Source organism: Thrips palmi, unplaced genomic scaffold, assembly GCF_012932325.1.
Source record: "Thrips palmi isolate BJ-2018 unplaced genomic scaffold, TpBJ-2018v1 HiC_scaffold_2, whole genome shotgun sequence".
Lineage (NCBI taxonomy): Eukaryota > Metazoa > Arthropoda > Insecta > Thysanoptera > Thripidae > Thrips > Thrips palmi.
In genome coordinates this window covers 6,151,650-6,167,968 of record NW_023144629.1, presented here as the reverse complement: position 1 = coordinate 6,167,968, position 16,319 = coordinate 6,151,650, and the positions used below count along the sequence as shown (strand labels likewise).

The following is a 16,319-nucleotide window of genomic DNA, read 5'->3' as shown; positions in this document are numbered from 1 at the left end:
CCCCGCCCCGCCCGCCCTGCACTGCACTGCCAGACTGCCATTGTAATGCGCCCGGCCGTCTGAGGCTCGCGCCTGCCTGGCTGCCGGGGTGCATCCACGCTACCTGCTCTAGCAGTGTCTCCGTCGCACTTGCAGTGACAGACGGCACAGACAAAGAAAGTAGCTGTCGACGTCTGGGATGGCTATGCGGACGCCACCTTTGGCTCCGGCGAAGAGGCGCGGTGCGGTCCCAGCCGATTCCGAGCCAGCCGGCGGCAAGGCAGAAAAGTTCATCAGAAACTGGCTTAAAATGACACGTTTTTCAACATTGGTACCAATATGCGTTTCGAAGCGCGCTGATCAATTCTATACCCATGAAAATTGTTAAATGATTTATTGTCAAAATTGTCCTAGCAATTTCTCGTTTACACGCAACTTCCTAGTTTTTCGAGCTGATTCCGCCACTATCCGTAAAATATCAACTTTCCGAAAATTTCAAAATTTTACATCCGCTCCAAATCCCTTTTGTTTGGCCTGAATGGGGCTGGGTTGGGCTGGGCAGGCGGGGCCACATGCCTGGCTCCGACCCTCGAGCAGGTATATTGCCATCGCCAAACAAAAGGAACTTGGAGCGGATGTAAAATTTTGAAATTTTCGGAAAGTTGATATTTTACGGATAGTGGCGGAATCAGCTCGAAAAACTAGGAAGTTGCGTGTAAACGAGAAATTGCTAGGACAATTTTGACAATAAATCATTTAACAATTTTCATGGGTATAGAATTGATCAGCGCGCTTCGAAACGCATATTGGTACCAATGTTGAAAAACGTGTCATTTTAAGCCAGTTTCTGATGAACTTTTCTGCCTTGCCGCCGGCTGGCTCGGAATCGGCTGGGACCGCACCGCGCCTCTTCGCCGGAGCCAAAGGTGGCGTCCGCATAGCCATCCCAGACGTCGACAGCTACTTTCTTTGTCTGTGCCGTCTGTCACTGCAAGTGCGACGGAGACACTGCTAGAGCAGGTAGCGTGGATGCACCCCGGCAGCCAGGCAGGCGCGAGCCTCAGACGGCCGGGCGCATTACAATGGCAGTCTGGCAGTGCAGTGCAGGGCGGGCGGGGCGGGGGAGGTGTGGTGGGGGCACTTCGGGGGCCGGTCCCTTGATCAGGCCTGTTTGCCTGCCTCCAGCCTGCCTTCGCCACGCCAGTCGCCGAAAAGTCGCGTTTTTCGTCTCGGCGTTTCCCAAATTACGGCCACACCGTTCAGGATTTTGACTTCAAATTTGGAGAGGCGGCTGGGAACGAGTTGGACTACAACGCCGAGAAGCCCGATTTTCGATATCGTACCCAGGAGCCGAGATACGGCGGTCTCCGTTTTTCGAGCCGATCACGCCAGTAGGCAAACAGGCAATGTCGGACCGGATTTGACCGGACCGGGGGCGGGCCTGGTCTATTCCTAGTCTCTGTACCAAGTTTGAAATTTTTTGGCCAAGCCGTTTTCGAGAAATTGCGATTTTCGTTTCGGTCTGCATCGGCTCCGCGCGCCGAGGCACGGCCGGCGCCCGACCTGGAGTCTCCTGTTAATTCCTCTCTCACTCAATCATACAAAATAAATGAGTTCATCAGTAAATTGACAAGCCGATCGTGAAAAGCACTTCCAAATACACGTTCGCACGCACACAATTTTTTTTTTTTTTTGACGCTTTGTAACTCTACCCCGAATCTCGGACAATTATTTGAACGCTTGTCCAATGCCGCCCCCGCCGGCCGGCCGGCCGCAGGGCGTGCTAGACAGCGAGGGCCGATCTCTGTGGCGGCGGTGCGCGCGGGAGCGAGAGAGAGGGCGCGCGCGTGGCCGGGCGTGGCGCGGGGGGAGCGTCCGCGGACATATATGGGTTGGGCGGGGCGGGGCGCGGCGCGCCGCCGCTTCCCTCGCTGAGGAGACCTCGGCGTCTGCGAACCCCCGCCCCGCCCCGCCCCGCCCCGCCCGACGCCGCCCCGCCCCGCCCTCCCCGCCGCCCCGCGCCGCCGCTCAGAGCCCCACCGCGCCGCGCCGCCCCCGCGCCCCCACGCCCCCCGGCCGGGGGCCAGAGCGTTTCCCTTGTTGGGGGGCGTTCCCAGGGCAGAAACCGGGGGCGCGCCGCGGTGGCGGCGGGGCGGGGGCGGGGCGGGGGGCGGTGGGGGCGGCACCCGTATTCTCGGCACAAGATATAGATAGGTGGCGCGCCTCCCGGAGCTCACTCGTTGCCAGTCCACCGCTTGGGGTGCTTTGTGGTGTTTCCGTACCGACCAGGGTGGGTACAGTGTAGTGCCACGCAGTGACAGTGTTGTGACGAGTTCCTGACGTGTCGGCGTTGACGCCTTGGTGACGACCGGGTTGACAGCGCGGTGTTGTGACGGCCGCCACCCTCTTGGCGGGGACTTCTACCTGGCGAGCGACCGTCTTCGCGTCGCCAGGGCTCGCGGCCCGGAGTCCCCACCCCGCCCCGCGCCAGTGCAGTGCCGCGGTGTCGAGTTGCCCACAATCAGTGGATAGTGGATCGAACAGTGCTCCAGTGCAGTGACGGTGCGACGGGCAGGCGGCGGTGCAGCACTGCAGCGAGGGCACCCGTCCCCGACAGGGCGGCATGCGGACCGCCTACCCAGCTATTGACTGCTGGACAGCTATGGACAGCGCGGCTCCAGTGCTGCCACTCAAGAAGGCAGAGAAACAAAATCTCACGATCCACTAGTGTTTAAAGGGCTGACGGCCTCAGCTTGCCTGCCAGGAACGAAGTGAGCTTTGCTCTTGTGGAGTTGCCCGGTAGGCAGGCGGAGGTTGGCAACCCTGTCGACAGTGGCACCTGAGGCGATTTTTTGCCTACTTGTGTGGCAGCAGTGAGCCGCCTGCCGGGTAGGCAGTCCCGCCGACGAGGAGACCGCAGAAACGCCGCGGGGCTTATTTTTAACTTGGACGCGTGGGCTGAGATGCGGGTGGGCGCGGCAGCGCGGCAGCCCCTAAATTCGTGACGTGTCTGCCGAATGCAGCGTCGGGCGGGCCGGAGGACTTTGCGGGAATAGTTGGGAATAGCTCCAGGAGAACATCAAGCCTCCTTCTCAAACAAAAAAAAAAAAAAAAAAACAGCTCGATGGAAAATTCAGTTTGAACTTGTTGAAATGGAGACGCGGAAACTTGAACGCTGCGCGCGCCGCGGATGGCGTTCTCAGGCCGACGGTTGGATTGGATCACATCCGTTCAAATATTTACAGTCTTGCAAAAGCAAACCACTTAACGCAGCCCTAATTTTAATTAATTTTTTGGTTGAAAAACTTGCCATAATAGACTTATTATTATTATTGCCGAGGCAGGATTTGCATTAGACAAATTTCCCACGGATATCGTTACGAAAACTAACCGTCACAAGGTGCAACAAAAGTGCTCAAAACCGAGGAAAACTGCAAAACTAACGGAAAAATTTCGTTTTGTGTTACAGCTAAAAACAAACCGCCAAGATGTGTGACGACGATGTTGCGGCCCTCGTTGTTGACAACGGCTCCGGCATGTGCAAGGCCGGCTTCGCCGGAGACGACGCTCCCCGCGCCGTCTTCCCATCCATCGTCGGTCGCCCCCGCCACCAGGGTGTGATGGTCGGTATGGGACAGAAGGACAGCTACGTCGGTGATGAGGCCCAGTCCAAGAGAGGTATCCTCACCCTCAAGTACCCCATTGAGCACGGTATCATCACCAACTGGGATGACATGGAGAAGATCTGGCACCACACCTTCTACAATGAACTCCGCGTTGCCCCCGAGGAGCACCCCGTCCTGCTCACTGAGGCTCCCCTCAACCCCAAGGCTAACCGTGAAAAGATGACCCAGATCATGTTTGAGACCTTCAACTGCCCCGCCATGTACGTCGCCATCCAGGCCGTGCTGTCCCTGTACGCCTCCGGTCGTACCACCGGTATCGTCCTGGACTCTGGTGACGGTGTCTCCCACACTGTCCCCATCTATGAAGGTGCGTTCAATACGAAGAAAGCTATTGGAACTTATTAAGTGTTTTGAACACTGTCTGACCGAGAGTTTTCTTTTGTCATGTTCCAGGTTATGCCCTGCCCCACGCCATCCTCCGTCTGGATCTGGCTGGTCGCGATCTTACCGACTACCTGATGAAGATCCTGACTGAGCGTGGTTACAGCTTCGTCACCACCGGTACGTACGAAATGCCATTTAAGCGTCGTTTTGGAGTACCTACTATCTTGGCGTCGTCCAGGACGCAGTCACCTTTGACGTTTTACTGACGATTCGTGTTTTGTTCGTGTACAGCTGAGCGTGAAATCGTTCGTGACATCAAGGAGAAGCTCTGCTACGTCGCCCTGGACTTCGAGCAGGAAATGGCCACCGCCGCCGCCTCCACCTCCCTCGAGAAGTCCTACGAGCTTCCCGACGGTCAGGTCATCACCATCGGTAACGAGAGGTTCCGCGCCCCCGAGTCCCTGTTCCAGCCTTCCTTCGTGGGCATGGAATCCTGCGGTATCCACGAGACCGTCTACAACTCCATCATGAAGTGCGACGTCGACATCCGTAAGGACCTGTACGCCAACAACGTCCTGTCCGGTGGTACCACCATGTACCCCGGTATCGCCGACAGGATGCAGAAGGAAATCACCGCCCTGGCTCCCTCCACCATCAAGATCAAGATCATCGCTCCCCCCGAAAGGAAGTACTCCGTATGGATCGGTGGTTCCATCCTGGCCTCCCTGTCCACCTTCCAGTCCATGTGGATCTCCAAGCAGGAGTACGACGAGTCCGGACCCGGCATCGTCCACCGCAAGTGCTTCTAAATATTTTATATGCAATTATGTATATTGTGGGTTGGGTGGTAACATCAATAAGGCAACGAGGAAGACAACACCAGAAAAGCAATTTCTATTCAAAGTTTTATCCGATTTCCCGGTAATTATGTTTCGGCTCTGTCATTTCGTACACATTTTATTCTTATGTTTTGTACTGACTGAAATGTTGTAATATGTTAATAAATTTTATTTATTTTTTTGTTATACCCATAATCCTTTTTAAATTTCACTCACCTCCATTCTCTGAATAACACAAAAATAGTACCAGACTTTTAAACTCCGTATGGTCTTTCAGCGGTTTTCAGTCGAGCATAAATGGGACGAAAGTAAAAGCAGCTCTCGAGGAACCAACAATTGAATCGAGATCGCGTATCTGCCGCTGTGGGGGACCTGCATTCAAACCCAGCCGGCTCGATGCCCACCCAGGGATTCCCGGCGGCGTCGCGTCGGCGCTGCGTTTTTCACTGCGGTTATTTTTGCCGCTTCTCGTCGATACGCTCCTGTTTCTTGAAAAGCCTTGGGGTCGGCCGGCCGGGCCGGGCCGGCAGCAGTTATTCGTGTTGGTCAAAGTACCGCCCCGCGCCGTGCCGCCGTGCCCGCCGCGCGCCGCCCCGCTTCGCCCCGCCCTACGACGGCGCGCTCCCTAAATAGTTGGGGCTTTGGACCGCGGCGCGGCGTGGCGGGGTAGCCCGCCGCCTAAAGGGTCGTTTCGTCGCTCTGTCTCTCTCGCACTCGCGGGGCGCCCCCATGGGTGCGAGAGAGACAGAGCGACGACCCTTCGGACTCGGTCTGCTGGCGCCCGCCAGGAACGCGTCAGGCATCGCCTCGCCGACGAAAGAATCCCCAGCACCTGTAAAGGCGCCGCGTCTCCACACTGCAAAAAACTACGTTTCAAAACATGATTGGGCTTCTGCAAGAAGGACCTCCTGCAATGCAGCGCCGAAACAAAACAAAAACTTCGTTCCCCTCCGGGAAAATGAACTGGAGCGCAATCTTTGCACATTCAGACAAAGAGACGCACGCACACAGTCAGGCGCACAAACGCTCCGACGTGCGCACACAGTGTACACACAGACGCGCGTGAGAGGGCGCGCGGCGGGGCGGGACCACGAGGAGCGCGACGCGGAGCGTGACGCGGAGCCCCTGCGAGGCGGGCCGTCCCGTCAGACGCAGCGTCGCAGCGTGTTGCCTACCCCCATTACCATTGCCACTACGGGCTAGACCACAACTGATCGTACGCCGTTTCGGGCAGGCGGTCTGTCTCTCACTCACTCCGTCTGTGTCTGTCTCTTTCTCTCCACCGACCGCGCCCTCTATTCCTGTCTCTCCCCACTGTGTCGCTCTGTCTCTCTCGCACTCATGGGGCGTCCAGTAGGGCCGCGAGAGAGGCAGGGCAACGAGGTGCTGTCCCTCTTGCACCCATGCGGCGTCCCGTATGGGTGCGACAGAGAGACAGAGCGACGCAAACGACTCTCAGTCTGCAGCCAGGGGAAGAGCCTTTGCCTTCGTCGGCAGTTCGAGACGGGGTGAGAAATCGGAGTGTTTACTTTCTGGGCCGCGACGCCGCGACGCGGGGCAGGCGTCCTCTGACCCACTTCGGCCACGGCGGCCACTTCCCGCTTCCCGCCGCGGCAAATCGCTGCCCTCGTGAATGGGGAGGACAACGGCCTGGGATCGGCCGCGATGGCGCGCCGCTGCGCCGCACCGGCATTCCGAGAGTCGTTTTCGTCGCTCTGCCTCCCTCGCACCTGTACGGGGCGCCCCACGAGTGCGAGAGAGACAGAGCGACGGAAACGACTCTCAGTCTGCATCGCCAAAAACGCACTTTTCCTGAGAGGGGCGTCGTCGGGTGCAGGCAGTGCCGGCAGTGCAGTCGGAGAGACAGGGAAAGCGGGCCGAAGGGAGCGAGGCGAAGTCGGGTCCTTTTTACGGTACGCTCGGGGGGCTCGGGTGAGGGGGGGGGGGCGCGCGGCGGAGGCAGGGGCGGGGCGCGCTCTCTCCCACGCCCTTCGGGGAGGGGGCACAACAAGTGGGGGGCCCTGCCCTTCTTTGGAGCGTGGGGCGCGGCAGAGGCGGCAGGGGCGGCCGCGAGGGGGGCTCGGGGGCCCGTCCCGGCGGCGGGGCGCGGGGCGGGGCGAGGGGCGGCGGGGGCGCCTTAGGGGGCGGTAGAGCCGAAGCTATACATAGTGGAGCTGACCCTTCAGCACCTCAGTCACACGCTAGTCGAGGACTCGAACGGCCCGGAGCTTTTCAAGGTGCGTTCCCAGTCTGTGTCCCAGTGTGCATCCGCCCCCGACCCCAGTGCGACCGTCCGCCCCCCGTTCCGCGGCAGTGGTAGTGGCAGTGGTAGTGGCAGTGAAAGTGCACGAGTGTTGGATACGCGAGTACGGATACGTCGCCTGCAGCCTGCGAGGACTTTGCCGAGGCCCTGGGGATTTATCGGCCGTCGGCGAGGTGGTCCTCCAGGGGCTGCCAGCAGCAGCCCACGCCAGCTGGGACCAGCGCCGGCAGCAAACGGATTCGAGCACCGCTCTCGTCGGTCTATCTCTCTCGCACTCAGGGGGCGCCCCATAGGGGTCCACAGACTGGCGACAGCGGTGCTCGGAATCAGTCCCAAGGCGAGGCAGGCAGCCCCTGGACCGCATCCCCCTGGACGGCGAGAGCCTCGGTGACCGGCACCAGGCCTGCGGACGCACCGCGCCGCGCCACCACGCCGCCACGCCGCCACGTGTGCACGACACTAGCCGCGGCCGCGTGTCGGAAATAGAAAACTTTCGGGGAAAGAAAAATAGCTCGCGAGCCGAGCCGGGCCGGGCCGAGCCTGGCGCGGCGTGGCGGCGCGGCGCTCGGCGTGCCTAGCCGCGTGCGCGACGCACGAGGTGGAAGGTGGCGCCAGCGACGTGGGCCCGAACCAACGCGCAGCCAAGCCGACAAAGTGGGACGCGGAGGGAGGAGTCGAACCAGGCTCCCTCGGGTCTAGAGACGACCACGTTTTGTTGGTCAGCGCGCGCTGTGCACGACTGGTGCACGATAAGGACCTAAAAACATAAATAAATTTAAAAAAAAAAAAAGACATCAAAAAATAAGGCAAAACCGCGTTAAAACGGCAGGCAACCAAATGTGGGTGAAGGTTGCGTCGTCACAGCAAAAGTTTATTCAGGGACAAAATGCTGTAGATCGTGACATGACTTATATCAATTTAGAGCGACTTCCGTAAAAGTACGCTTCCTCCGCACGGACGCTGAGCTGTGCACACAATTTAATTATTTCTTGTCCTCAAAAAGCGCGTAACTAATCTTCGACATCTTTTTTTGTCCCTGCAGCTACCCCAAGTACAAACAAACCAGCCAAGATGTGTGACGACGATGTTGCGGCCCTCGTTGTTGACAACGGCTCCGGCATGTGCAAGGCCGGCTTCGCCGGAGACGACGCTCCCCGCGCCGTCTTCCCATCCATCGTCGGTCGCCCCCGCCACCAGGGTGTGATGGTCGGTATGGGACAGAAGGACAGCTACGTCGGTGATGAGGCCCAGTCCAAGAGAGGTATCCTCACCCTCAAGTACCCCATTGAGCACGGTATCATCACTAACTGGGATGACATGGAGAAGATCTGGCACCACACCTTCTACAATGAACTCCGCGTTGCCCCCGAGGAGCACCCCATCCTGCTCACTGAGGCTCCCCTCAACCCCAAGGCTAACCGTGAAAAGATGACCCAGATCATGTTTGAGACCTTCAACTGCCCCGCCATGTACGTCGCCATCCAGGCCGTGCTCTCCCTGTACGCCTCCGGTCGTACCACCGGTATCGTCCTGGACTCTGGTGACGGTGTCTCCCACACTGTCCCCATCTATGAAGGTGCGTTCAAAACGATTAAAGCTATTGACACTTATTAAGTTTTTTGAATATTGTCTGACCGAGAGTTTCCTTTTGTCATGTTCCAGGTTATGCCCTGCCCCACGCCATCCTCCGTCTGGATCTGGCTGGTCGCGATCTTACCGACTACCTGATGAAGATCCTGACTGAGCGTGGTTACAGCTTTGTCACCACCGGTACGTACGAAACGCCATTTTAGCGTCGTTTTGGAGTACCCACTATCTTGGCGTCGTCCAGGCCGCCGTCACCTTTGTCGTTTTACTGACGATTCGTGTTTTGTTGACGTGTACAGCTGAGCGTGAAATCGTTCGTGACATCAAGGAGAAGCTGTGCTACGTCGCCCTGGACTTCGAGCAGGAAATGGCCACCGCTGCCGCCTCCACCTCCCTCGAGAAGTCCTACGAGCTTCCCGACGGTCAGGTCATCACCATCGGTAACGAGAGGTTCCGCGCCCCCGAGTCCCTGTTCCAGCCTTCCTTCGTGGGCATGGAATCCTGCGGTATCCACGAGACCGTCTACAACTCCATCATGAAGTGCGACGTCGACATCCGTAAGGACCTGTACGCCAACAACGTCCTGTCCGGTGGTACCACCATGTACCCCGGTATCGCCGACAGGATGCAGAAGGAAATCACCGCCCTGGCTCCCTCCACCATCAAGATCAAGATCATCGCTCCCCCCGAAAGGAAGTACTCCGTATGGATCGGTGGTTCCATCCTGGCCTCCCTGTCCACTTTCCAGTCCATGTGGATCTCCAAGGAGGAGTACGACGAGTCCGGACCCGGCATCGTCCACCGCAAGTGCTTCTAAAGTGTTTGTTTCCATCTTTACCCAGAAAGGACTGGTTTGCATCACGTGGACCTGGCGTACCTCTTGGGGTTGCTGTTTTGCTATTGGCCCTCCTAGCTACGCGCTAGGTCGGCGCCATGTCGGTGTGGCATGTATCATCATCATGAATCTCTGCCTACTGTTGTCATCCACAAAAGTAGGTCAAGTGTTCTCGACGCATTGTGTAATAAAAACTATCATTCATCATTCACGAAAAAGGCTGTTCCTCTGAATAAACATCTTTGTTATAACTCTGTGGTTGTCATTGAAGCGAGACTGCACTTCGAAGCGTGAATGGCGGTAGGCCGGGAGTTGGCGGGCAATCCGTCGTCGCCCACCTATAACAACACCACAACACATGAAAAACGGGACACAGTAGGAAAGTCACAGGGCTGCGGACAGTGGGGTGACATGTTTGGTTCGCGTTCTGTTTGGCGACTCTGGAACTCAAACCGCGTAGGGTTTTGGCCGCCTGTGCCGGCCTTCTGGCCCACTGCGCGGCCCTGGCAGCGGCCCGGGCGCCGCGCAACGCCATGGTCAGGGTTATTGTCCACCGCGAGCTTGGCGGGGCCGGCGGGGCTGGCAGGCACTGGCAGGGGTACCAACCCCCCACCTCGCCGTCGGCGGCGGCCTGGCCCGGTCCGCGGACCCCTTTTAAGGACCGCCCTCCTAAAAATATACGCGCGGTGCACGGCGGCGTTTCGGGGAACGGCGAGAGCCTGCGCTGCCTCGGCGGGGAAGGCGCCGTCCGTTAGCCGGCAGGGCGAGCGCCACGGCCTCCAAGGGCTGGGGCGTGTTGCGGCAGCGACGAGCCCGGACGGGCCTTTGGCCGCCATTGGCGAAAAGGCAAGGGTTCCCCTTGTAGACGGAGAGCCGATTTCGTCGCTCTGTCTCTCTCACACTCGGTGGGCGTTCCGTATGGGTGCGAGAGAGACAGAGCGACGAAAGCGACGCTCGGCCTCAGTATGCTGGGGCAAGGGGGCACAATAGCAGACCGAAGGCGCATCCGCGCGTATCAGCACATCAACAGGGCGACAAAGATGATGGACAGCAACACACCGTCTGTCTACCCCACCCCGATGGCGGGGTAGGGGTGGTGGAGAGGGCAGAAGGGCGCTCCGCAAGTTCATGAACAATCACACACACACACACACGTGCGCACGCGTGCCACTTCCGGCCCATCCCGTTGCACACTCTGCCTCAGTGAAAGCGAAATGAGAGTGGTGCCCCCCCCCCCCCCCCCTCAGTTTCCGAGGGAGGGAGAGCAACGACACTCGGCCTTCCCTCAAGACTGGGCGGGGCGGGGCGGGGTGGGGGTGGCAATGACGGGCTCACCCCGCCTCCCCACCACGGAAGGGGCTCTATATACGGCTGGGCCGCCGCTGCAGCGGGAAGGGGCGGGGCGGGGCGTGGCGGGGCGGGCATTAGTATTGCTCATTCCACTCAAAAGTCAACAAAGGATTAGTCAATGGATGAACCCCCCTTTGCTGAACGGTGATTTTGTCCACCAGGTTTTTCTGCCGCGCCGTTTTCGCGCGCGTTTTTCTGCGGTGCATTTCACCCGTGTCACCGGCATGATTCGGTTCGGTGACATCATCAACCCGCCGCGACAGTTGCCGGTTTCGGACCCGCGAGGGGTCCTGGCGGCGGCGGCGGTCCGCGGGGCTGTCAGAGAGTCGCCCTCGCTCCGTCTCTCTCGCACCTACACGGGACGCCCCGTGAGTGCGAGAGAGACAGGCCGTCGGGATGAGTGCGGTGACGTGTTCCGCGCATGAGTAAGCCGGCGGGGATGCCGCCTACTGTCGTCGTGCCGAGGAAGTGACGCCGCCGCCGCGCCGCTCGAGGGCCAAGACTCGGCCGCGATGCCTCGCAAGTCAAGTCTCACGGGCCGGCAATGCGGCGCACACCCACGCACGCACGGCCCTTGCCGATTCAGCGATTTAGCGTGCAGTGCTCCTTGCCCAGAAACTGAAATCCGTTCCCGAGGCCAAGTCGAAGTGACGTGGCGCCGCCTTGAGCTTGAAGGCATTATGCCAAGAAATCGCCGCCGCGGCGGCCAAGAATCGCGTAAGAAGGCCTTGCAGTGCCGGGCGCTGCCGGGCGGGCGCTGCCTTGCAAGGGGTTGGCGCGTTGGCCGCGGCGTCCCGCCTTGCTTCCACCATTCCTACTCATTTGTCAACGTTTTCTGTGGCTGACTTTGTGGCAACACTGCTCATAGAAAATGTGTGAAAAGTTCGCACATCCTGCTCCAAAAATCTACTGTTTGAACGCCGCGCCGGCTTCTGACAGTGGATGCCCCACTCCCCCGCCCGCCGCGCTCCACCGCGCCCCCACCACCCCTCACCGCCCCGCAGTCCGAACCGATCGTCAGTCGAAGGTACACACTCAGTACAGAGGGGGCTTCAGCTCCCTTCTTTGGGTGTCGATTATTTGTAGCCCCCCGTCGAGGCCCTGGGGGTGGTGGCGTGGTGGGGCGCGGTGGGGCCCCGGGGTCGAAGGTGCCCCCGCCCCCTGCGCTTCCCTCCGAAGGAGGCTATACATAGCGGGGCGCACGCCGGCGCTCAGTCGCAGACAGACGCCGAAGACAGGACCAACAACAGCAACTCAGGCGCCACTGCCAACTAACTGCATCTCTCAGGGTACGCCGTGCGGCCGTGCGCCAGTGTGTGGAGCTTGTGCAAGTGACCGCGGTGCGACCAGCGTGGAGCAGGGAACCGAGGGAACGCACCCCGGACGGTCCGACGCGAGTGGGGCTCCGCCGAGTGGGGCAGTTTCGTGTGCCAAGTGACAAAAGTGAGCCAAGTGCAGTGAGCCATCGCGGCGGCAGCGGCGACAGCGGCGACGCGAGTGGAAAGTGAGGTTAGGTCGGCCGAGGGGGCGTGGCGCGCGCCGGCCGGCCCGCCGCGCCAGCCGCGCAGTGCTGCCAACCCCGTGCTTCTTGTGTCCAAAGTGTAACTGTCGACACCGGTCGACACGAACTGGAAAGGTTTTTGTTTCCGAGTTGATTTCTAACCGTTGAGTATGATAAGTTCGAAGAAATTGTGTTTAAGGGATATTTATCGCTGTAGGTGCAGTGAGGGGAGGAGGGGAGATGGGGAAGGGGCGCGGGAGGGTTAAAGGAATGCAGCTGAGTGATTTATGTTCGAAATTTTGAAACTAAGAGGGGTAAAGAAATTGTCTAAAATTGGCCACGTTAGAGTTCCACCGTGCGTTGAACTCTCGTGCTTGTTCGCGGGGGGAAGTCCCTTCCGTCTTTTCTGTATTTCATTGTTTTAGAAGGAAGCAGTTCTCCGGTCAACTGAATCGCAGGGTTAAACGCCGTGAAGCGTTTTGGCTATACCGCGGAGGAGCCCGAGAGCGGCATTGGTAGGCAAAGCACGTAATGCAACGATGCAAGTAAGGTCTGCCCTATTCTAGGCAAGAACTTGACAATCATTTGCCAAAGTCAGCAGGCTCAGGCAGGCAACCACTTGACACTGCATCACCAGGGGCCAGTTTCGGCAAGCCGATGGGGGAGCAATTTCCGTGCACTGTCCCCCCCCCCCCCCTTGTTCATTCCCCACACTCAAAGCCATAAATGGTAGTGCGCGATCCAGCTGCTCCCCCCCACTCCCTCTGCATTGCCCTACGTGGCTCTAAATTTAAAGGCACGCCCGTCCGATCGAAGTATTTTTAGACTCTGCGGTTTGGTTCTGCGGTTCCCCTTCCCCCTTTGGCCCTTGCGGGAGCCGCGCGGATAGGACTCGGCTGGCCCACTCTAACGACCGCTTGTTCTCTGTCTGTTCCAGGTGAAAAGACAAAACACAACAAGCCAAGATGTGTGACGACGATGTTGCGGCCCTCGTTGTTGACAACGGCTCCGGCATGTGCAAGGCCGGCTTCGCCGGAGACGACGCTCCCCGCGCCGTCTTCCCATCCATCGTCGGTCGCCCCCGCCACCAGGGTGTGATGGTCGGTATGGGACAGAAGGACAGCTACGTCGGTGATGAGGCCCAGTCCAAGAGAGGTATCCTCACCCTCAAGTACCCCATAGAGCACGGTATCATCACCAACTGGGATGACATGGAGAAGATCTGGCACCACACCTTCTACAATGAACTCCGCGTTGCCCCCGAGGAGCACCCCATCCTGCTCACTGAGGCTCCCCTCAACCCCAAGGCTAACCGTGAAAAGATGACCCAGATCATGTTTGAGACCTTCAACTGCCCCGCCATGTACGTCGCCATCCAGGCCGTGCTCTCCCTGTACGCCTCCGGTCGTACCACCGGTATCGTCCTGGACTCTGGTGACGGTGTCTCCCACACTGTCCCCATCTATGAAGGTGCGTTCAATACGAAGAAAGCTTTTGGAACTTATTAAGTGTTTTGAACACTGTCTGACCGAGAGTTTTCTTTTGTCATGTTCCAGGTTATGCCCTGCCCCACGCCATCCTCCGTCTGGATCTGGCTGGTCGCGATCTTACCGACTACCTGATGAAGATCCTGACTGAGCGTGGTTACAGCTTTACCACCACCGGTACGTTGCTTTAGAATAGTAAAATTGTAAATTTGCATTAATGCTAGCGTCGTCTCCCTTTTTCTTTCAAGTCCGTTCGTTACCCAATAAGCATGTATTTGTCGACCCATTGCATCCTACGAAACTGTCAATACCTGCATGAACTCATTTTTATAATCCCCCCGCAGCTGAGCGTGAAATCGTTCGTGACATCAAGGAGAAGCTCTGCTATGTCGCCCTGGACTTCGAGCAGGAAATGGCCACCGCTGCCGCCTCCACCTCCCTCGAAAAGTCCTACGAGCTTCCCGACGGTCAGGTCATCACCATCGGTAACGAGAGGTTCCGCGCCCCCGAGTCCCTGTTCCAGCCTTCCTTCGTGGGCATGGAATCCTGCGGTATCCACGAGACCGTCTACAACTCCATCATGAAGTGCGACGTCGACATCCGTAAGGACCTGTACGCCAACAACGTCCTGTCCGGTGGTACCACCATGTACCCCGGTATCGCCGACAGGATGCAGAAGGAAATCACCGCCCTGGCTCCCTCCACCATCAAGATCAAGATCATCGCTCCCCCCGAAAGAAAGTACTCTGTATGGATCGGTGGTTCCATCCTGGCCTCTCTGTCCACCTTCCAGTCCATGTGGATCTCCAAGGAGGAGTACGACGAGTCCGGACCCGGCATCGTCCACCGCAAGTGCTTCTGAGCATTTCGTCACCACCAGGCGCCGTGCAGTGCTGCGCCCCTCAAAGTGCACTGCATTTCCAAGACTGACTAAATGTCGCCTAACTTATTTTTCTACTCCATTCATGTTAGGGTACTGAGATTGCCCTATCCTTTGACGCCCTTTTTTATTGATATGTCGTCATATGCACGCTCCTTTTTTATCTCGTTCCACTTTTAATAAAAAAATATTTCGTATAACTCACTGTTTTGACTTTGTTGGTTCCATTCCGCATGCCTCAACGTCCTGTTATATCTTACCCTTTTGTAAATGCACGCAACATCCCACGTCCCACTTGAAGACCGCGACGAATTGGTGAGTTGATATCAAACGTTACGGGGCTGCGTTGATTGAGTTGTCAATTCTGTGGGTGTAGCCGGAGAGTCAGCCTGCAAGTCGTGGATAGGCAACCCACTGGGCAGTCTGCCTGTGCGATGATGATAGTAGCGATTTGTTAGCCTCGTGTAAATTGGAGGGACGTTTGAATGCACACTAAATGTTTTTCTTACATCCGCAGCTGAGCGTGAAATCGTTCGTGACATCAAGGAGAAGCTCTGCTACGTCGCCCTGGACTTCGAGCAGGAAATGGCCACCGCCGCCGCCTCCACCTCCCTCGAGAAGTCCTACGAGCTTCCCGACGGCCAGGTCATCACCATCGGTAACGAGAGGTTCCGCTGCCCAGAGGCCATGTTCCAGCCTTCCTTCGTGGGCATGGAATCCTGCGGTATTCACGAGACCGTCTACAACTCCATCATGAAGTGCGACGTCGACATCCGCAAGGACCTGTACGCCAACACTGTCCTGTCCGGTGGTACCACCATGTACCCCGGTATCGCCGACAGGATGCAGAAGGAGGTGACTGGCTTGGCGCCCTCCACCATCAAGATCAAGATCATCGCTCCCCCTGAGAGGAAGTACTCCGTATGGATCGGTGGCTCCATCCTGGCGTCTCTGTCCACCTTCCAGACCATGTGGATCTCCAAGCAGGAATACGACGAGTCCGGACCCGGCATTGTTCACCGCAAGTGCTTCTAAACGTCAAAACACGAACTGCAAATGTGTGCACTTCAAGTTCAAACTCCAGACGACAATGAGCCTGCCCCGACAGGCGCTGGTTTTCTGAAACTTCTGCCTGTTCTTGTCGCGACAACGGGAGCATGGAATGGGCACCCCTCGAGGGGCTGCCACACACTGGGCAACACTGGGCGTCACGCCACCGTGTGCTATCCAACCGGAAGTGGTGCGGGCCGCGGCGTCCGCACTGCCGGAAAGACATGGGAAATAGCATTTCATTCATTTTTCTTTTTTCTTAACTTCTGTATGTGTGCGTTCAATAATGTTTTAGAAACTCTGTTGTATTTTGGTATATATTTTGGTCCACATCGAGGAACAGTCTGAGATCGGTTTGCGATTATTTCTTTCTATTAAACAAAGGGACTCAATCAGTCATGGATTGTGAATTTATTTGAAAACCCCTTCACATCTCACTGGAAGAAAAATAATACACTAAAACGTTAATTGCAATATCAGTCCTCTTCTACTGGTAGCAACTTGATGTCATCGAGCAGCAAGTTGAAAGTTTCGCGCC

The 16,319-nt window shown here is 57.9% G+C and overlaps 3 protein-coding genes across 4 annotated transcripts; all 3 read left to right on the top strand.

Moving 5' to 3' along the window:
• Positions 1–2,136: 2,136 nt before the first annotated feature.
• LOC117646803 (actin, muscle-type A2-like) lies at positions 2,137–4,911 on the top strand. Its single transcript, XM_034388025.1, has 4 exons — positions 2,137–2,269; positions 3,449–3,972; positions 4,059–4,166; positions 4,281–4,911. Exons 2-4 carry the CDS (start codon positions 3,468–3,470, stop codon positions 4,796–4,798), a joined length of 1,131 nt encoding a protein of 376 aa, XP_034243916.1. The 5' UTR covers positions 2,137–2,269; positions 3,449–3,467; the 3' UTR covers positions 4,799–4,911.
• A 2,048-nt stretch (positions 4,912–6,959) lies between these two features.
• On the top strand, positions 6,960–9,625 carry LOC117647125 (actin, muscle-like). The gene is made up of 4 exons (XM_034388662.1): positions 6,960–7,065; positions 8,134–8,667; positions 8,754–8,861; positions 8,978–9,625. Exons 2-4 carry the CDS (start codon positions 8,163–8,165, stop codon positions 9,493–9,495), a joined length of 1,131 nt encoding a protein of 376 aa, XP_034244553.1. The 5' UTR covers positions 6,960–7,065; positions 8,134–8,162; the 3' UTR covers positions 9,496–9,625.
• A 2,375-nt stretch (positions 9,626–12,000) lies between these two features.
• Positions 12,001–16,180, top strand: LOC117647126 (actin, muscle). 2 transcript variants are annotated; one of them, XM_034388664.1, is made up of 4 exons: positions 12,001–12,152; positions 13,302–13,834; positions 13,921–14,028; positions 15,249–16,180. In XM_034388664.1, exons 2-4 carry the CDS (start codon positions 13,330–13,332, stop codon positions 15,764–15,766), a joined length of 1,131 nt encoding a protein of 376 aa, XP_034244555.1. In that variant the 5' UTR covers positions 12,001–12,152; positions 13,302–13,329; the 3' UTR covers positions 15,767–16,180. The 2 variants fall into 2 exon arrangements, with proteins under 2 accessions (XP_034244555.1, XP_034244554.1); XM_034388663.1 differs by lacking the exon at positions 15,249–16,180 and adding an exon at positions 14,196–14,931 and having other exon boundaries at positions 12,003–12,152.
• Positions 16,181–16,319: the final 139 nt, after the last annotated feature.